Source organism: Lissotriton helveticus, chromosome 1_1 (assembly GCF_964261635.1).
Source record: "Lissotriton helveticus chromosome 1_1, aLisHel1.1, whole genome shotgun sequence".
Taxonomy (NCBI): Eukaryota; Metazoa; Chordata; class Amphibia; order Caudata; family Salamandridae; genus Lissotriton; species Lissotriton helveticus.
This window is the reverse complement of record NC_136057.1, coordinates 1,445,726,980-1,445,748,355: the sequence shown is the minus strand read 5'-3', so window position 1 is coordinate 1,445,748,355 and position 21,376 is coordinate 1,445,726,980. Positions and strand designations below refer to the sequence as shown.

General features: G+C 48.8%; 1 protein-coding gene across 1 annotated transcript in view; it reads right to left on the bottom strand.

Annotated features, from left to right (window-relative positions):
- Positions 1-2,785: 2,785 nt before the first annotated feature.
- Positions 2,786-21,376, bottom strand: part of RHEBL1 (RHEB like 1) — a 38,725-nt gene continuing 20,134 nt past the window's right edge. The window contains exon 8 of the mRNA XM_078685762.1: positions 2,786-4,038. Coding sequence (XP_078541888.1) covers positions 3,946-4,038 — 93 coding nt within the window. The 3' untranslated portion in view covers positions 2,786-3,945. The remainder of the gene's footprint in view (positions 4,039-21,376) is intronic.

The window sequence follows — 21,376 nt, the reverse complement described above, 5'->3', positions numbered from 1 at the left end:
ACGATGGGTTTTTGTGGGTGATGTCTTTCACAAACTGGTGACAATCTTTTATAACTTGCCGGTAGCTAGGGTTAGGGTGGGTGATACGGTCACGTCCCCTATTGCTATTTTGAGAGGCACTCAGCAAGGTTGCCTGTGTCCCCGCTACTATACGCCATTGTGGCACAGCCATTGGCTTGTGCACTAAGAGAGTACCATGGACACAGAGGAATTTGTTTTTTGTTTTCATAGTTCTCATTCTATATGTGTATGCTGATGATATGCTTTTATACATACGAGAGCCAAGAACAAATCTCACCCCTGTACTTACCATGGTTATGAGATTTGGCGCCACATCTGGCCTCAGTCATCTGGGCTAAATCCATAATGTTTCCACTGACTCCTTCCATGACACCTACTAAGCTGGATTTCCCTTTGCAATGGTCCTCTGATTCAGTTCGCTATTTAGGCATTAAAGTGCACACGGATTCGGAACTGGTGCTCAACGAGATTTATGGGAAGGCTATCTCCAAGCTTGAAGATGATGTGGATCGATGGATTTGTCTCCTATTATCATTGATATGTTGCATCTCCCTTATGAAAGTGATAGTTCTTCCCAGATTTCTATTCCTGTTCCAAAACATTCTGATAATACTTCTGAAGCATATGTTTAAAGTTCTCCGCTCAATATTAATAAAGCTTGCCTGGGTTGAGAAGCAACCTAGTTAAATCAGACATACTTACATTGCCTTATTCCATGGACGGCCTCAACGCGCCAGATCTAGAATTATATTACAGAACTGCGCAGTGCTCCCATGCGCACTATTGGATTCATGGCCCGCAGAACCTTCTGCACTTGAAAATTGAAAGGGTGGCAGATGGTCCTCAAACTCTCCTGCCAAAGCTGTTTCAGGCCTCCATCAGGAGACCCGGTACACTTGACTATTAATTCTACTGTCCATGCTTGGCAGGATTTATTAAACCGGCAGGCAAGCGCCCTCATGTAAAGTTAGCAGAGAAAAGGAAGTAGTCAAGTCAAGCTCTAATACAAGCTCTAATGACACTAAGTATTAATAAGATGGGAGATTTATTTTTAGATGGAGGAGTCGGCAGGTGGGCTGACATTGAAGTCGAAGGAGATGACATCACACCACTTACACAATATCACTTCTATAGTGTCAGACATGCTCTGCATGAGTTGGTGGGCAACGACATGCAGGAACCCCCAGAGTTACTGTCCCTTTCTTTCCTTCTACGCTCCACCTGCCCCTCTAAGAATGTGACTACTATTTATAATTTGACGCAGGAAACTAGGAGGACACGTTCCAATAAAGCCTAACTAGATTTGCAGGGCGGTCTAGGTATAGATGATAACACTTGGCAGTGCGGTTGTGAAATTACTAAACATTTCACTAAACGGAAAGCACCGCCTCATTCACTTTAAATTCCTCAACAGGGTCTATTGCGCTCCGAGAGACTGTTGGTATGGCCTGCGTGACTTGGCCGCTTGCTATCGCTGCAGAGAGGGTGAAGCTGGGTTCATGCATGTTGCCGGTTATTGCCCAAAGGTTACAACATTTTGGGACAAGGTGATCCGAATACTAAATGAGGTCACATGGCTCTCACTAAAACTAGACCCGCTACTTGCCTTGTTGGGTTATACCAAAAATCTAAATAAGGAGGTCAGACGTTTGGTAGCAATGGGTTTACTAATTGCCAAGCGCAGAATAGCAATGCACTGGGCTAGGGGCCCAGTTCAGACCATAGAGGATTGGTCCAAATACATGTTATAGTGTAACAAGCAGTCAGAAATTTACAATGAGCGGTTACCTCCTCAGAATCAGCCTAAAGGTTTTTGGGGGCTATATCAGCAATATCTTGTGGGAAAGAAAACTGGAGAACCAGAAGGAAATGATGATAATTAGATTTGCTGAATCTCAAACTGTATTGCAACCCAACTGCTTCTGCACATTTGGGGGTAAAGTCTGATGTGTTCTTGGGAATTCAATAATATGTATGCATATATTCCTATTGTACGTTATTAAGTGCCTATAATATATAATTTCTCTAGTTGTGATATTAATCACGCTTTAAGAACCCGCTGTGGGTCGGTGCTGCATCCAGCCAATATCACTGTGTATCATTAAGAGCTCATGTAATACTGTAAAAGGTTTAAATAAAATAATTTATGAAAACTTCTAAGGAGAAAGCACCAATCAATGGAATCAAATGTTTTCTCTGCACCTAAGAACAACATGGATGGCTTATAATTCCATACACTATAGAGCCTGTAAAGCTGCAGTCTAATGGATCTTCGGGACATGATGCCAAATAGTTTAAGCGTGTAAGGGTTGGGATCATTGGGTGTACTGTATTGGCCAGGACTATTGCCACTATGTTTGGCTCTATTTGTAGGAGGGAAATTGCACAGCAGGGTGATCATTCAATCACTGTTATTCAACATTATGTATATCAATATTCCAGGTACGGTTTTGCAAGGTCATATACTTCAAGCAAACCAACTTGGCTGAACAGTCTTTTGAACTGGATCATTCAACCTTAATATTTGGCCACCAACAGATCTCAAGAGGAGATATTTTTTTTATTTTTGGGCAATCACTAGCATGTCACCTGGACCTTGAAGAGACAGACACACAATTAATACATCTTTAAAAAACAGTCTTAATCTGGTTATAAATCCTCTGATCCTTTAAAATGTGAAAAAATGAAAAACTGGATAATACTATACCAGTGGTCAGTCTTACTATGCTGCACGAGTCCAGAGAAAGAAAAAAAACACAAGAAGTTGAAACTGAGTAACCATTTTATTTACAAAAAGCAGAAACTCTCCAAAATATATCAGTTTTTGTCACTTGTGTAAAAACCTTCACAAAACAAAATTTTCTTTGAAATAAAGAACAAAAAATACTTATTAAAAAACTAAAGTAAATAACTCCCTGCAACCACCCCCTAACAGCTTTAAGAAACATTATTTACTACAAAATTCTAAACAAAAGGCACAGATTTCGGAGGAGAGGGTAACCACCTGGTGAAGAAATGACTCTTCACATGTGCACAACCATCTGCGCAACAAGCACTCCTGCCTCTTTTCCTGTAAACCATCACTAAGTCTGTTTGTGCAACACAGGGCCCAACTCTGCTCCACCACAATCATACAATATACAAAACAGCAGCAGCAATAGGGTTTGTGGGGAATACACCGCCTCGACACCCTGCTGTAGCAGGTCTTGCCATGGAGGAACAGCAGGATTCTCATGAGGCTCTGCGTCAAGAGAATGCATACATCCAGTGCAAAGCTTCTGGAGCAAAGCTCAGGGAAACCCAGCAGAAGCAGCCTTTGCATTGGACAGCTCCACTAAGACGCCCTCACTCAAACCTGAACATTTCAGTCAAGAATGAGGAAGTTCATAAACTGAGGTAGAACGGACACATTCACAGTATGAGGCGCCCCAACCAGCCATCTGAGGCCAGTGAGACGCCTTTTGTAAACACCCACTCAAGGGCCCGACTGGACATAAATACATCAAAATCCTGCAGAACATAAATTAGATCATGTAACACACCCTCCGCCAATCAAAATACTGAAGTAAGGGGGATGGGGGAGAGGAGGAATACACAATGCATGTATGCAAAAAAAGAGACAAAAAAATAAGTGAATGACTATATTGCCTCCACCTCATCTAATCCTGGAGTGTGGAGTTACAGACTCTGCCACTTTATATGCAGGTGACAGAGCAACAGAATCAGGACTTTGCACCTGGTGAGGGCTCTGCATAAACCGATAGAAGTATGGAGTTACCACAGTGAACAGGACCAGTATAGAGATGAAGCGAAATTTAGGACAGAGGCACATATTAAACTTCACTTCCTGCAGTCCCACACTGTACATAAGCCAGCGGCATAGAGCATTCCCTTCAGCAACAGCTCCATAACAGGGTGAAGTGCTCACATCACAGTGCACTTCTTTTCATCCTCACCAAAGGACCGCTCCACACGGTCAATCTCTTCGATGATCTTTGTGAAGATGATGCAGCTCTTCTGTGAAAAGAAAGAAGATCAGGTTGCAGGTATGGAGCAAGGGATTCAACGACGGGCTAGAATGCGAGAGCACACGGTGCATGCCGTCAATGAAATGGTATTACAACACAACAGGCACACTGTAAATGGAATCTTCACAACACAACTTCTGTTTGAAAGTGGAACTGCTCATACATTTAAAAGGTGGGTTTCTTGGAATGTAAGGTTGTCTCTGCAGAAGACTTGACATTCCCATTTTTTCCTCCTCAAACAGCTGTACGTTTTTCATCAACTGCCACTTCTGGTTTCAGATAGGTAGCTCCTTAATAAATTGCAGAGGTATTTTTGGAGTCGTTAGTCGGATTAACTTAGAGGCGACGTGAAATACAGGATATTTGGATCACCACAGCGTGCATTAAGAAAAAAAACCTGTTCTGGGAACGGAGGACATAGTAAAGCAAAGATGCATTTTAGCCTTTTTTTTTTTTTAAGTGCTGTGGAGCATCAGATCAGTTGCTATGAAGATGGTGCTATGATGGGGCATTAGGATTATGGCTTAAGTCCTGCCTTACATTTGAATGCAGTAGATTGGAGGAAACTTGTGGTTCACCTTTGGTCGAGGTCTGACTTTTTTTGGCTACGAGAGAATAATTAAACATGTTTTATAAGTTTTGAAAATAGAACATATGAAACCATACAGCCATCCCGTGCTGCTGTTGAACCATCGTATTCTAAACAAGAGCAAGTTAACCGCCATACATGAGAAAAATCAGATTCCAGACCCCCCCCCCCCCCCCCCCCCTTCATTGGCTTTAAGCCTAATTTCCATACAACCTGGTACTATGGTTTGAACAAAATACTTTGACTAGGGGGACTAGGAAAGGGCTGCCATGTGTGTCAGTGAGAGTGTGGTCCTTGGGGTTTGTATGAACATGTGTGCATATAAATGAGATGTGTATGGGTGACTGGGAGCTTGTGTCGCATGTACCTATGGCGCAGGACATACCGTTCGTCATTTATGGCGCTTTTACATGTATAATGCAAATATACAACTTTTTTTGTATGGGAGAAATGTTACGTGCAGAAAAAATGCCAGCAAAAATGTACACGATATGGCACATTTCTGAACTGGGGTGGCAAAGTGAGCTAAAGAATGATGATGGATTCAACCCAGATCTGTGACTGGGGGCGAGTGTTTGAAAAGTTTCAGCTCTCTGTCCATCATCTCCTTGTGTTTGCCTTGAAATACAGAGATGCCATAACTTCAGTTTATTCCTCTTTATAACCTTATTTGGAGAAATTCCACAATATAGCGTTTAAATGGTAACAAAATCCCAAATAGGCTAAATGTTTTTTTAATTACTCCATGTGACCCTTTCAAATGTGGGGATAAGCTCTACTCCCAACTAACTATAGGGTAGCTGAGCACTATTAGCAAGCTGTGTAATACTTTTTAAAGTAAAAAGGTCCCCATCTCGCTGGATGATTTTATTTAGTACGATAATTCACTGTGGTATCAAGTAAAACCTTATGGTAGGTTTATGGTTATCTGTTTTCTACACACACACAGCAAGCAAAAGACTTCAATCCATTGTTTAAAACAAACCAAAAAACATTTGAGTGTATGCTCATTCTTTCAGACACCCACATGGTAGACAACTGACAACATGTGAGTTATAAATTTATAATAAAAAGGGTATTATTAAGGTATAATGCTGAGAGATTCATACAAGTGTATTCTTCTATGACTGATAACGGTACTATCAAACACTAGTGTACGCTAATCTGTTTAATAAAAGAAATGCAGATTGCAGCTTTACACGAACACAAAATATTTAGGAATACGCTGAATTAAATAATAAATATGGAAAAAAACAGTGGAAATGTTAAAGCCCTGGACATAATTATTATTATAAGTCGCTGGCTCTGCTTTCAGTAGTGTTGCAACAGAAACCATTGGAGTCAAAGCCATCCGAGAGTCTAAAAATCAGCGCCCTTTTCTAGATGCCATAGAAACGTTTGTGGTAGTAAAATAATCTGGAAGATAACAGACACAGAAGCAGTATGAATTTTCCTTGTCCCTTGGCTTGAAAGAGTATTTATTAACCTTGGTTTACGTTGGGATCCTCGGACACAGATTATGATGGTACAAATCACTACCGAATTGAAGAAACTGGCAAATTACACCAGAACCTGCTGAGGAAGCAGGCATCGGTTAACAGTTCATTTACACAATATATACAACTGGGGTGTGTCAAAGTTGCGCCAGAGGGGGGGGTGGGTGGTGTGTGTGTGTAAGAGAGCGCGGTTAGGGGCACACCTGCTTGTGCATTTCCGCCGATCTCTTGGTGTAATTACTGGCGTTGTAATGGAGCTTACAGGTGAGCAATCCGAGCAACATAGATCAATGCCACCAAGAGCACCTGGTCACAAAAGGATGTCAGTCAAGGTGGTTTTGCAGGTTTATGTATTACAAACATGGCATTCATATATATTCATTCATTCATATTCTCTCTCTCTCTCTCTCTCTCTCTCTCTCTCTGTCTGTCTCTGTCTGTCTCTGTCTCTCTCTCTCTCTCTCTCTCTCTCTCTCTCTCTGTCTCTGTCTGTCTCTCTGTCTCTCTGTCTCTCTGTCTCTCTGTCTCTCTGTCTGTGTAAAACAGTGTACCAAGGGGGAACCAGACAAACCTCTTAAGTGGAGCTTTGTGGAAAACATGTAATACAAGCGTCTCCGACTGCAACTTGGGGCAGTATATAAAATCAGTTTACTATTCTACTTTTAATAAGCCACTCAAAATGTAGACATAGCAGTCAGTGTCTGCTCATGTTAATGGTGAAAACACAATTGCTTATGTGAAGTCAGCATTGTTTCAGCAATGCTCTTAAAGTAGTGTTCAAAAGTTCAGGATGCTTCTATTGTGCTGGATGTTTCATGTAGATCAGTGATATTCAAGGTGTGGCCCTCATGTCCTTTATGTGTGGCCCCCTGGTCAACAGCAGCACTGGGCTGCTGTTTCTCGACTCAACACGAACATTGAAAAATATGTTAAATGAAGGGGAACATATTTATTTACAGCTTAACTGACGTTAAAGGAAGTAATTAAGGTGTTGTGCACTACTTAAATTTAGTAACACCTTAATTTTAAAGACGTGTTGCAACTGTAAAAATCTGATAGTCTCTTGAAAATTCAAAAAGTGTATTTCATTAACATACAGAAGCATTTCATCTTAGTACATCAGATTATATCAGCGCATTGAGAATTTTTTTTCTTTAAGATGATAGTTTGCAAAGATGATTTAGAAAAATGCATGCTTTCCCTCCACCTGGCAACTCTGCAAATAATGAACTAAGAGGCAAATCCGTTGTTTTGTTTACCCCCCGAGTGGCCAGTGTTCCTATTACACATGGATAACATTATAGTTTAGCAAATAAAAAGCAAGAGAACGTTTTGTACAGTGCTCATCCTGAAGTCATGCATTTTGAGGTCCTCTTATATGTGATAATGAAGAAAACGAAGGTAAAGTGAGGGACATCTTAAGGATTTCAGAGCCCTGGGACAAACATTTGTGGGGCCCCCGTTTGGAACAACTTTGAATTTATGGTTCAATTTCAGCCCTTTCATGCCCTTTTTAGGTTTCGCCTGGGGCCGGAGCTCCTAGCTCCGCCCAGGTGAAATCTTTTGTTTTGCAGTATGGGGGACTTGAATCCGCCCCTTCTTCCATTGGCTAGCTCCATAAATGGAAGCCAGCCATTGGAAGCCGGATCTGTCCGTCAAGGCCGGACCAGATTCGTGGGCGTTCCCGAGATTTTTTCCCTCTCCACCCTTTTTGCATCGTCATCGGGCGGTGGGCGGAGTTTCGTTTTTTTTTTAGGTGTTTGTTTGTGTCATTATGCAGACCACGGCCGCCGGAAGAAGTCCAGATGAGTGCCCGTTCCCGCCCCCCCTCCCGCTGACCGTATGCCCGTTCCCCCCCCCCTCCCGCTGTTCGTGTTCCCGCCCCCCTCCCGCTGTCCGTTCCGCCCCCCCCCCCTCCCGCTGGATTGGCTGAGAGCCAGGGTTGCCAGCCACTCACTCAGAGAAGGCGCCATTCCAATGCACCGGACCCCGGCCCAGGAGCAGACAGCAGAGGAGGTGCGGACCCACCCGTTCAAGTATGTTCAAGTTTTTCTTTTAAACTTAATTTTTAAAACCCGTCACCATCCCTGCGCGACCCCGCGAGTATTGCAAGCCGCGAGGTACGTTTTAAAATTATTATTAATCCCCTCCCCCGCTCCCTCTCCCCCGATGCTCTCTCCACCGTTTGTTATTGGCGAGCACCACTGAAACACCATTTTCTAAGATAGAATGTGGGGGTGTTACATCTGGTGCATAGCAGTTCGACTTAATTGTTGTAGTACTCATATATCGTATTACACCCCTCGTGAGGTCATGACGCGCTGTGAGGACGAGATGCACACTACATGCTGGCAGAGTGCTTGGTTGGAAGGGTTTTATGGGAGCCGATGTCATAGGAACTTGGAAGCATTTTCAATATTCAACGTACGAGACCACCAAGTAGACAAACTGACAGCTGAAGAACGTGACTTTTCTAAACGAGGGGCCCAACTGCACTTGAAAACAGTTAACACAAATGGATGGAGTGGCTAAAAACAATCCCGATGTGTCCGGAAACCATCCTGACGGAACAAGCTGAGAGTAGGCAGAATACATGAGCCCTGCCCGGATCAGCCAGGATTCTAGTTTCCTTGGAACTTAAAAAAACTGAAAGTAAAGACAAGAGCGGCATGTCTAAAGAGTTTGGGTAGGTGCCCCCTCCCTGCCAGCGCTACTCGGAGTGTGACTGGAGTGTCAGGGAGCAAAGCCCGCTGCCAGGCAGTGCCGTCTGCAGCCGCACAACATTGTCTCCGGCAAACAAACACATCTGCCTCTGCCAGTGCGTCCCCCACTGTGCCGCCCATCTGGAGCAGGTGAGCTAAGAGGCGGGTCGCAGGGCACAGCGGGGCCCAGGGGAGGGGGAGATGGCACGTCGGGAAAGCGGGCAACGCGGCACAATGTCACATCCTGCTGGCGTTGTGTGCCGAGAAGCAGATTAAATTCCCTTCGTTAGCGACTGTATTTTTAATGGCTGACTATGCCTAAGTAGGCAGGACACTTGCAGTCTCACCCTCACCTCTGCCATATGCTCACGCCATGCCATGGCCTGCTAATAAGCAAGCTACCACCGCCACGGCAGGGCTTGCTAATAAGCAAGCTACCCACGTGGTTACCACAAACCGGTGCTGGCGTATTGGGCTAGTAGTTATGCCCCCCTGGTGGCATCCAAAGAATCCTACGCAATAGCCAGGATGTCCGCAAAATGGCCTGGCGAGCAGACCACCTACCTGGAAGTGTGCGCGCGCCCTGAAGCTCATATGTTAGGCCAAAAGGACAGCAAATGAGCCCTGTATGTGCCAAGAGGCAATTTAGTTAGTTGGCAGCATGCGCTATAAAGCACAATTCTAAACACAGAACGAGTCGCTTTAAAGGTAAACCGGGCACGAGGTATGCGGCGCAGCTCGGGCACAGGTTACAAGCTGCCCGAGATGTGCACAGCTATACTATAATTATGCGGTACATTATTTCACAGGAGGCAAAAGTGCCCGACAAATTATCTACCTGTGGCTATTTTACACAAAATGGAGATCATTGTAGAGGAAATACATTCATTGCGCCCATCAGAACAGGGCGCTGAAGAAGCAGGTGACAACCTACTGGTAATCATTCAGACTATACCCTCGTCCACCGCCCAAGAAACACAATGCCCATTGCCCACCTTCAGAGCGCTGCGGCGTTCTGGAAGTCCCCAAGTGTTCGCAGGATAACGTCCCTCCCTTATCTCTCACTCCCAAATCAAACGAACACCAACCTATCAGCAAGGTGCAGAACTCGCCCTGCGATATGTAATCCGGCAAGTGTCTCGGCTTGTCACTTGGGTGGGAGTAGAAAGCCAGCAAGGTGTTCAGCACGAGGACTCGTATCCTGTCCCCTGGAATCGAACTAGAAGCCTGCAGCAGGTTCTGAGGAGTCTCATAGGCTGCCGTCAGGTGTGAGCTTAACGCATCCGCGGTGCATTCTGTGAGGAGACTTGTAGCTTGTCACCTGGGTGCAGACCATCAGACTACAATGAATATTCTGGGAGGTCTCCTAGTTTCAGTAGGCAGGAACTGAAAGCCTACAATGTGTCTTTTTCTCCAAGTGTTGCAGCCTATCACCTCGGAGCAGACCACCACCACCCTGAGATGGGTTTTCTAGGTAGAGTCTCACAGCATGCCACCTGCGTTACATCCTGTCACAGAAGTGAGAGAAGAGTTTGGCAGACTGGCCCCCTTCAATGCATCTCCTGGGCAGTCTCCTAACCAGGGGCGTAGTTTTGTCAATGACATTCAGGGGCTGCGAACCTCATTTCCCCCAAGTAAAAAATAAAAAAGTAAAATAGCGGATGGCTGCAGGGTAGACAGGAGATGACCAAGGTTTGCTTTGGACTGTTTCCATGAGAAACAGTGTCAGTACTGAATTGAATTAGGTGGGCCTCTCTTTAAAGTGGCACACTGGGGAGAAAAAAATGGTGGTTTGGAATGATGCCCGTTGGTGACGAGCTAAGTACATCCATCACCGCTACCTTCTTCCCGGAGGACTGGAAACAAACGGAAGTGAGGCCCCTCCTGAAAAAAACATCTGCAGACTCAGCCAAAATGAAGAACTACTGGCCCATCTCTCTGCTCCCCTATCCAGCAAAAGTATTGAGAAAGCAGTAAACTGAAATGAAATGAAAAAAGTATTTGTACAGCGCGATTGCTGCCCGAAGGCGTCCAAGCGCTAAATGAGAGGTATATTTGCTGCAACAAAAAGAGGGAGGAGTAAACAGGGAGGCAGTGCTTACAGCTGGACGGAAAACAAAAGGGTCTTTAATTGTTTTCGGAACGAAAGAAGATTGGGGTTGGATCTAAGCTTCAGAGGAAGGGAGTTCCAATGTTTGGCAGCATTGAGAGAGAACATCCTGCCACCTGCTCTCAATCTCCTAATTCTGGGGACCACAGCTAAAAAGGACTGACTAGATCTAAGATTTCTAGAAGGATGATATTGAGTTATCAGTTGGTGGTTGATTGCTGGGCCCGAGCCCCAGAAAGACTGGTGGGCGATGCACATCGCCTTAAAAATGATTCTCTGTCGTACAGGCAGCCAATGTAATTTAATCAGCCCTGGTTTGGCAGATTGCCTGCGAGGCAGTTGGAGCAGGGTTCAGGCGCTGCAGTTCTGCACAATCTGTAGCTTACGTAGAGTGTAGTCCGGAGCACCGAGATACAGCGCGTTATTGCAGTCCAGGCGAGATTGAATAAGGCCCTGGATGGCTACCTGTTTGGCCTCCATCGGCAAGAGAGGGAGGACTTTCCTCAACATCCGAAGGAGGCCAAAACAGGTTGCGGAGAGTTTTGTAGCATGGATGTTAAAGGAGAGAGCCCTATCCAACCAGACACCCAAGCTCTTTATGGTGTCCTTTGGAGAAGGGGGGCTACCTAAGCAGGGGGGCCAGAGAGAGTTGAAATGTGCTGGGAAGGAGGATCCCAGGAGCATCAGCTCCGTCTTATCTCCATTGAGTTTTAGGGAGGATGCTGTCATCCATCCCTTAACTGCTTCCAAACAACTCCGTAGCCTCGATGGGGCAGATTGATCATCCTCCTGCGACAGAGAGACCACTAGCTGGGTGTCATCTGCATATGATATAATTTTTATGCCAAACGGACGGACAACCTCAGCTAGTGGTCTCATATAAATGTTAACTGCAACTCACCCAACACCTACAAGAGCACAAACTTCTGGATCCCTCCCAATCAGGATTTCAAACTAACCACAGCACCGAGACAGCCTAGATTGCAGCCACAGACTACATCAGATCCCTGGACAGTGGGGAAACAGCAGCCCTCATCCTACTGGAACTGTCAGACACGTCATCACCAGCAGACTGAACTACGGACATACCCTATGTAGGAATCACTGCACGTCTCCTGAAGAAATGGCATATAATACAGAACTCAGGGGCAAGACTCGTGCTCTACCTCCCCAGAAGAGCCCACTTCACACAACATTTCAAGGCCGGACCAGATTCGTGGGCGTTCCCAAGAATTTTTCCCTCTCCACCCTTTTTGCATCGTCATCGGGCGGTGTTTCGTTTTTTAGGTGTTTGTTTTCGTCATTATGCCGACCACGGCCGCCGGAAGAAGTCCAGGTGAGTGCCTGTTCCCACCCCCCCTCCCGCTGACCGTGTGCCCGTTCCCCCCCTCCCGCTGTTCGTGTTCCCGCCCCCCCTCATGCTGTCTGTTCCGCCCCCCCCCCCGCTGTCCTGTGCCTGCCCGCCCCCCTCCTGCGGTCCGTGTGCCTACTGAATCCGCCCACATTAGGTCGTCAATACTGGAGACTCCGAGCTATTCCCGCTCCAACATGTTGACTAATACTCAACAAAACATTCTTTCTTCGTCTGGTTAACCAGGTCAGTCTACAATTAAATTCCTTTCTAGTTGGCGACTGAGTTCGCTCCCATTGGATGATGGCAGCATGTTAGCGCCACGGGGACGGATCCCCAGTCCTTCTTTGTTCACGCACGCACGGTTCCTAACGTAGCGTCCGTCTGCTGTTTCTATGTGGGCGTTGGAGGGCTCGCTGCCCCCAGTTCCGGCCAGCCCCTCCCTTACCCGGAGGAGTCGCCGAGCCTAGGAAGAGTAGCCAGGCTGGGAACAGCCGCTGGGCGTGATGAGCGACCCGGCACGGGGCTGGATGGGGGCTTGAAGGGCAATTGCTGATATAGGGGAACGGGCATGTCGCGAGGCAGCATGGAGCAGGCGGTGATCCTACGGAGCTTTATCCAGCGGGTGAGAGCCATGGAGAGGAAGGACCCCTGCGGTGACGACAGCTTCTGTAGCGACTTCATGGTGAGTCCTGGGCACTGGGATGTTTCAGTGGTACCGTGGGAGCTGGATGTATATGTAATTAAACTAATTCGGGACCGAAGGGTAAACGCACGAGCGTCGGTGGTCTGTGCGGGAGGGGCACTGATAAGCTGTGGAGGAGAGGCTGGTGGGCAGTGTATGTTATGGTCCTAGCTGGAGAGGGACCGATGAGCCGTGGAGGGTAAACGCAGGTAGGCTGCGGAGAAGCATTGGGGCGGTATAACGGATTATGACAGTTCCATACAGCGGTGGCTCTGCCGGTGGTGTGTTCAGGACAGACGCTGTTGGGTATGAGCTGTTTTGTTCTGTAGGAGAGATGCAATGTGTAAGAGGCAATGGAAGCTGCAGTAGATGCTATCAGTGCTGGTATTAACAGTGGTAGCTTAGAGCTCTGCAAAAGAGCCATTGGTTAGCTGTGCACGAGGGCCATTCGGAAGGCTGTAGGGCAGTGGCGCTACATGATGGGCCCTGTGTGTCTGCAGAAAGGATAAGGGCGGTAAAGTTCTTCCAAACGAGCAAAAGCACACATGTCCCATCTGAGACTCTGATGAATTGGTGAAGGATGAGTAGGGGCAAAAGGATGGGGCATCTGTTATTCCCAACATTGGATTTTCACATCTGACATATTGCCTACTCCTCAAATAATGAGCGGGTCATGTTTCTTACTAGTTTCTGCGAGTAATACTTGGCTGGGTGTATTAGCTGTCAAACCATTCATTAAGTTTGCCGTAGCATTTAAAGTAGTAGTGACTGCTAGGTCATGTTTACTGAGCCGCGAGTGTACGTTGACGGGTTCATCTTTGATTAATACTCCCAGAACACGAGTGAAGGGGGCTGGCAAACTATGCCCACCTCTTGAAGATTTAGCGTGTGCTTTTCCATGATTGCACCTACTGTAAGGTGGGCCTGTGTTGCACAAACGAGGAGAATTGGTCTGTTGGCTTAATTGCGCCCCAATCCGTACCCAGTCTTTCACCGGGATCCCCTTGTTCTCTGTGGTGTTCATGATATACGGATGCCCTCGGACCCCAAGAGGCCGTTGCTGACCGTGTGTCATGCAGGGATGGTTAAGCCCTCGGATGTTGCGCAAGGCTGACGGGATGTTGGGAGGGTCTGGGAGTGAGAGGAAGTGCTTCCCTGCCCTCTCGCTGTGCTTGCTTCCCTGCCCCCTCACTGTGCTTGCTTCCCTGCCCCCTCACTGTGCTTGCTTCCCTGCCCCCTCGCTGTGCTTGCTTCCCTGCCCCCTCGCTGTGCGTGGCTCTGGGTGGGTGGGTGTGGCTCTGGGTGGGTGTGTGTGGCTCTGGGTGGGTGTGTGTGGCTCTGGATGGGGGGGTGTGGCTCTGGATGGGGGGGTGTGGCTCTGGGTGGGGGTGTGTGGCTCTGGGTGGGTGTGTGTGGCTCTTGGTGGGTGTGTGTGGCTCTGGGTGGGTGTGTGTGGCTCTGGGTGGGTGTGTGTGTGGCTCTGTGTGGGTGTGTGTGGCTCTCTGTGTGTGGCTCTCTGTGTGTGGCGGTGGGTGGGTGTGGCTCTGGGTGGGTGTGGCTCTGGGGGTGTGTGTGGCTCTGGGGGTGTGTGTGTGGCTCTGGGTGTGTGTGTGTGGCTCTGGGTGGGTGGGGGTGGCTCTGGGTGGGTGGGGGTGGCTCTGGGTGGGGGTGGCTCTGGGTGGGTGTGTGTGGCTCTGGGTGGGTGTGTGTGGCTCTGGGTGGGTGTGTGTGGCTCTGGGTGGGTGTGTGTGGCTCTGGGTGGGTGTGTGTGGCTCTGGGTGGGTGTGTGTGGCTCTGGGTGGGTGTGTGTGGCTCTGGGTGGGTGTGTGTGGCTCTGGGTGGGTGTGTGTGGCTCTGGGTGGGTGTGTGTGGCTCTGGGTGGGTGTGTGTGGCTCTGGGTGGGTGTGTGTGGCTCTGGGTGGGTGTGTGTGGCTCTCTGTGTGTGGCGTGGGTGGGTGTGGCTCTAGGTGGGTGGGTGTGGCTCTGGGTGGGTGTGTGTGGCTCTGGGTGGGTGTGTGTGGCTCTGGGTGTGTGGGTGTGTGTGTCTCTGGGTGTGTGGGTGTGTGTGTCTCTGGGTGTGTGGGTGTGTGTGTCTCTGGGTGTGTGGGTGTGTGTGTCTCTGGGTGTGTGGGTGTGTGTGTCTCTGGGTGTGTGGGTGTGTGTGGCTCTGGGTGTGTGTGTGTGGCTCTGGGTGTGTGTGTGTGGCTCTGGGTGTGTGTGTGTGGCTCTGGGTGGGTGTGTGTGGCTCTGGGTGGGTGGGGGTGGCTCTGGGTGGGTGGGGGTGGCTCTGGGTGGGTGGGGGTGGCTCTGGGTGGGTGGGGGTGGCTCTGGGTGGGTGGGGGTGGCTCTGGGTGGGTGTGTGTGGCTCTGGGTGGGTGTGTGTGGCTCTGGGTGGGTGTGTGTGGCTCTGGGTGGGTGTGTGTGGCTCTGGGTGGGTGTGTGTGGCTCTGGGTGGGTGTGTGTGGCTCTGGGTGGGTGTGTGTGGCTCTGGGTGGGTGTGTGTGGCTCTGGGTGGCTGTGTGTGGCTCTGGGTGGGTGTGTGTGGCTCTCTGTGTGTGGCGTGGGTGGGTGTGGCTCTAGGTGGGTGGGTGTGGCTCTGGGTGGGTGTGTGTGGCTCTGGGTGGGTGTGTGTGGCTCTGGGTGTGTGGGTGTGTGTGTCTCTGGGTGTGTGGGTGTGTGTGTCTCTGGGTGTGTGGGTGTGTGTGTCTCTGGGTGTGTGGGTGTGTGTGTCTCTGGGTGTGTGGGTGTGTGTGGCTCTGGGTGTGTGTGTGTGGCTCTGGGTGGGTGTGTGTGGCTCTGGGTGGGTGTGTGTGGCTCTGGGTGGGTGTGTGTGGCTCTGGGTGGGTGTGTGTGGCTCTGGGTGGGTGTGTGTGGCTCTGGGTGGGTGTGTGTGGCTCTGGGTGTGTGTGGCTCTGGGTGTGTGTGGCTCTGGGTGTGTGTGGCTCTGGGTGTGTGTGTGTGGCTCTGGGTGTGCGTGTGGCTCTGGGTGGATGTGTGTGTGTGGCTCTGGGTGGGTGTGTGTGTGTGTGTGGCCGTGGGTGGGTGTGTGTGTGTGTGTGTGTGTGTGTGTGTGGCTCTGGGTGGGTGTGTGTGGCTCTGGGTGGGTGTGTGTGGCTCTGGGTGGGTGATTGTGTGTGTGGCTCTGGGTGGGTGGGTGTGTGTGGCTCTGGGTGGGTGTGTGTGGCTCTGGGTGGGTGTGTGTGGCTCTGGGTGGGTGTGTGTGGCTCTGGGTGGGTGTGTGTGGCTCTGGGTGGGTGTGTGTGGCTCTGGGTGGGTGTGTGGCTCTCTGTGTGTGGCGGTGGGTGGGTGTGGCTCTGGGTGGGTGTGTGGCTCTGGGGGTGTGTGTGTGTGGCTCTGGGTGGGTGTGTGTGTGGCTCTGGGTGGGTGTGTGTGTGGCTCTGGGTGTGTGTGTGTGTGGCTCTGGGTGGGTGTGTGTGGCTCTGGGTGGGTGTGTGGCTCTGGGTGGGTGTGTGGCTCTGGGTGGGTGTGTGTGTGTGGCTCTGGGTGTGTGTGTGTGGCACTGGGTGTGTGTGTGTGGCACTGGGTGTGTGTGTGGCTCTGGGTGTGTGTGTGTGTGGCTCTGGGTGTGTGTGTGTGTGGCTCTGGGTGGGTGTGTGTGGCTCTGGGTGGGTGTGTGTGGCTCTGGGTGGGTGTGTGTGGCTCTGGGTGGGTGTGTGTGGCTCTGGGTGGGTGTGTGTGGCTCTGGGTGGGTGTGTGTGGCTCTGGGTGGGTGGGTGTGGCTCTGGGTGGGTGGGTGTGGCTCTGGGTGGGTGGGTGTGGCTCTGGGTGGGTGTGTGTGGCTCTGGGTGTGTGGGGCTCTGGGTGTGTGGGTGTGTGTGGCTCTGGGTGTGTGTGGCTCTGGGTGTGTGTGTGGCTCTGGGTGTGTGTGTGTGTGTGTGTGTGTGTGTGTGGCTCTGGGTGTGTGTGTGTGTGTGTGGGGCTCTGGGTGTGTGTGTGTGGCTCTGGGTGTGTGTGTGTGTGGCTCTGGGTGTGGGTGTGTGTGTGGCTCTGGGTGGGTGTGTGTGTGGCTCTGGGTGGGTATGTGTGGCTCTGGGTGGGTATGTGTGGCTCTGGGTGGGTGTGTGTGGCTCTGGGTGGGTGTGTGTGGCTCTGGGTGGGTGTGTGTGGCTCTGGGTGGGTGTGTGTGGCTCTGGGTGGGTGTGTGTGGCTCTGGGTGGGTGTGTGTGGCTCTGGGTGGGTGTGTGTGGCTCTGGGTGGGTGTGTGTGGCTCTGGGTGGGTGTGTGTGGCTCTGGGTGGGTGTGTGTGGCTCTGGGTGGGTGTGTGTGGCTCTGGGTGGGTGTGTGTGGCTCTGGGTGGGTGTGTGTGGCTCTGGGTGGGTGTGTGGCTCTGGGTGGGTGTGTGGTTCTGGGTGGGTGTGTGGCTCTGGGTGGGTGTGTGTGGCGCGGGTGGGTGGGTGTGGCTCTGGGTGGGTGGGTGTGGCTCTGGGTGTGTGGGTGTGTGTGTCTCTGGGTGTGTGTGTGTGGCTCTGGGTGCGTGTGTGTGGCTCTGGGTGCGTGTGTGTGGCTCTGGGTGCGTGTGTGTGGCTCTGGGTGCGTGTGTGTGGCTCTGGGTGGGTGTGTGTGGCTCTGGGTGTGTGTGTGTGGCTCTGGGTGTGTGTGTGTGGCTCTGGGTGTGTGTGTGTGTGGCTCTGGGTGTGTGTGTGTGTGGCTCTGGGTGTGTGTGTGTGTGGCTCTGGGTGTGTGTGTGTGTGGCTCTGGGTGTGTGTGTGTGTGGCTCTGGGTGTGTGTGTGTGTGGCTCTGGGTGTGTGTGTGTGTGGCTCTGGGTGTGTGTGGCTCTGGGTGTGTGTGTGTGTGGCTCTGGGTGTGTGTGTGTGTGGCTCTGGGTGTGTGTGTGTGTGGCTCTGGGTGTGTGTGTGTGTGGCTCTGGGTGTGTGTGTGTGTGGCTCTGGGTGTGTGTGTGTGTGGCTCTGGGTGTGTGTGTGGCTCTGGGTGTGTGTGTGGCTCTGGGTGTGTGTGTGTGGGTGTGTGTGGCTCTGGGTGTGTGTGTGTGTGGCTCTGGGTGTGTGTGTGTGTGGCTGTGGGTGGGTGTGTGGCTCTGGGTGGGTGGGTGTGTGGCGGTGGGTGGGTGTGTGTGTGGCCGTGGGAGTGTGTGTGTGTGTGTGTGTGGCTCTATGTGTGGGTCTGTGTGTGTGTGTGGCTCTGTGTGTGTGTGGCTCTGTGTGTGTGTGGCTCTGTGTGTGTGGCTCTGTGTGTGTGTGGCTCTGTGTGTGTGTGGCTCTGTGTGTGTGTGGCTCAGTGTGTGTGTGGCTCAGTGTGTGGCTCTGTGTGTGTGTGTGGCTCTGTGTGTGTGTGTGGCTCTGTGTGTGTGTGTGGCTCTGTGTGTGTGTGTGTGTGGCTCTGTGTGTTTTTGTGTGGCATTTGCCAGAGATTAAACTATTGGCATTGTAAATGACAATGCAATTTATTTATCTGTTTTCAAAACCAACACATAAATACTAATTTTGTAATTTACAATGCCAATAGCTCAAACTTTTCAAAAGGCGAAACCATTGCATTGTAAATGCTTGTTGGCCTTCTTACTGACAGTGGACAGGTGCGCTCGCCCAAATTCTAAATGTGTTTGCAGCAAATATTCAAGGATATTGATGAGTGTTTTTAATATTGTAACACATCAGAAGGTCATTAGTATTACTGCAAATAATCTCAGACACCTTCCAATTTCTCATTTGTGAGGTCCTGTTGTGATCTAAAAGAAACTATTTTTTATGGATTCTGCATGAACCATAAACACATTTCTCTGCAAAATGTCTGTAATAGACTCTCACACAACACCAATGTTAAAAATTAATTAAAGGAAAATGCTAATTAAAATAATAAGTTTAAGAATTACTCAAGTTCACCAGGGCAAGACTTTTCAGAACAGAGCTGGTTCTATTAGGGGGCCCTTGAAGGGCTGGGGCCCTGGGCTAGAGCCCACTTTGTCAATGCCTTAAAATGACCCTGGGCAAAGTGAAATAAAACAATTGTCTACACACAAGTGGGAAAGTTGGTTTATCCCAGGATTTCTTGCCTCATAATGTGCAATTCAGCCTTTATATGTACATGCTTTGCTTGCCCTAGGCACACCTTACACCTCCCACATGCCATTATTGCGGCCCTAGATAACACAACAGCCACACTTTTTGGCCCCCTGGAACATATTTGCGCGTACCCATGATGTAGATCCTCTGTACATAGTGTGAAATGGTGATATGGGGGGGTCTCGATACCAGATTATATTTTCGTGCATTTCATAGGTTTATTTCCCGTTATACTACTCAAATCGTCAAGAAGGGGCTTAAGCAGAGGTACAAACAGCTTACAGCTTCGAGGCTGGGGTGGGGGTGGAGTCTATGGTGAAGGAACAGAACAGTCAAGAAAGGATCTTATCCAAGGAAACGATTGGCACGTAATCTGGCCATTGCAGGCTGCTTTTGTAGCTTTATACCTGGTATAGATTCACATGCCTTGAATTTTCCTGCAATCTAGTGTTTGGATCCAGAAGACCCCCCTCAAACAAATCTCTACAGACAGACATCAAATTAAACTTTAACAAAAATCAGTATATTGATCAGGATCCAACAAGAACAGGTTTTATTTGTAGATCTTTCAATGTTGTTTAGCTGGGACAATATGAAGATGGTTCTGTCCCATTAGCAGGTGGGTAGAATCCATATAATGTAACAATGTGCATTTGTAAAGCATGCGTTCACCCGTAGGCATCTTGGCGCTAAATACACAAAGGTTTATGGTTATCCAACTCAATGGTTCTATAGGGTTCAGTGGCCATTTGTAACGTTCCGTGTGGGGCCTCCTGGCTCTCACATCAGGACATAGGGACAAAACGCAAACTTTTGCAAAAAGGAATACACCTTTAGAAATGTAACCAAGGTGGTGTGACCAAAGGAGTGAACTAGCTTAGGTCAGTACCTACCAGTAAGACTGTGAAAGTAATCCAGTCAGTTAACTTACTCCTTACAAGGTCAGTAACCGGCTCACCAAGAGGACAGGGGAATATAGTCTTTTACGTTATTACTGCATTCAACATGTGACAAACCAAGTTTCTCCACAAACACTGCTATCTCCAACCGTATGGAACTGTGGTAATGTCCTCCTTTACCAGAATATTAAACTGCAGAAGTTGCTAACAGCCACGGCAGCTGCCTCTATCATCCGTAGAGCCAGTTTTATTCCGAATGGTAACAATATAGACATCAAATCAGAGAGCTTGTGAATAATAGATTACAATATTTTGGATGAATTGAAAGGTCAAATTACACTACAACTTGAGCGTGTGTGCTACTGCACAAGAGACCCAGTGCTTCAGGGATCCGTCAAGTTTTTAACTTTGTATGGGTTTTCCCCCACCTGCACAACCCTTACCTTAAAAAAACAAAAAAAGAACCAGAGACTATGGGAGGCATTTGGGCTTCATTCGGAGTTCAACCGCAAACCTCTAAATTCCTGTCATCTGGTCTCATTGCAGCTGATCGATGTACGCTGCTTCTCACATTCACCTAGTGAATTTATATTATCCTCAACAGAAACGTCTGCCATCCGCTTATACCATTCATTTATCCATCCATCTATCTTATTCCACAACCATGAACAGCAACAACGCTTTCCATTGATCGTCTAGTGTCCTTTACTCTCCAGGTCTGGTTAGTCTCATTAAAAGAAATGCTCAATGACGTCATGCAATATTCGGGCAGTGTACTGGTCACCATCATTCATGCCAGATCCAGTTTTCTTTGGGGAGTTAACATACCCTTTTTTAAAATAAAAATACTGGACCCTCCATCACATATCAGTGCACGATAATTTTGTTCCTAATGAATAAACGTTATTGAGTTGAAGTTCGTGCCCAAAATTCAAAGGGCGTTTGGCATAAGCAGGTTTTAGTCAAAGTTATTATCGATGCAGAATGATCTTTGGCTCCAAGACAGATATTAGTCAAAATTGTAAGAGATGTAGAGACAGCAGGAGTAGATGCAGGCTGTCTGCTTTGAGGCCCCAGGCGCAATGTTTTAAGAGTCTGATGGACTGAAAAGTTTTTCCAGGGATGAAAGTTGAACAGCTACGATCTTCCCCGCTAAATCAAACCCCTTATAACCAGTCCAATATTCAGGAGTCACAAGGCTAGTCCAGTGGTCAAAGTATTATTTAGGTCCGAAACCCTGACATCCAAGTTGTACAGTGCTTCTGGAACCCAGTCTAGACCTCCACCAGTCACATGCAAATGTTTTGAATGAAATCTGTATACAGGTTAGACTGATGTTTTTAAGGACGACAGCAGTTGCACAGATCGATTTACTGCAACCTGGGAAAAACTAAAAAGCTTGCTGCACAATAACTCCGCTAAGCTGGAAAAATCAATGAGAAAAAAAACCAAG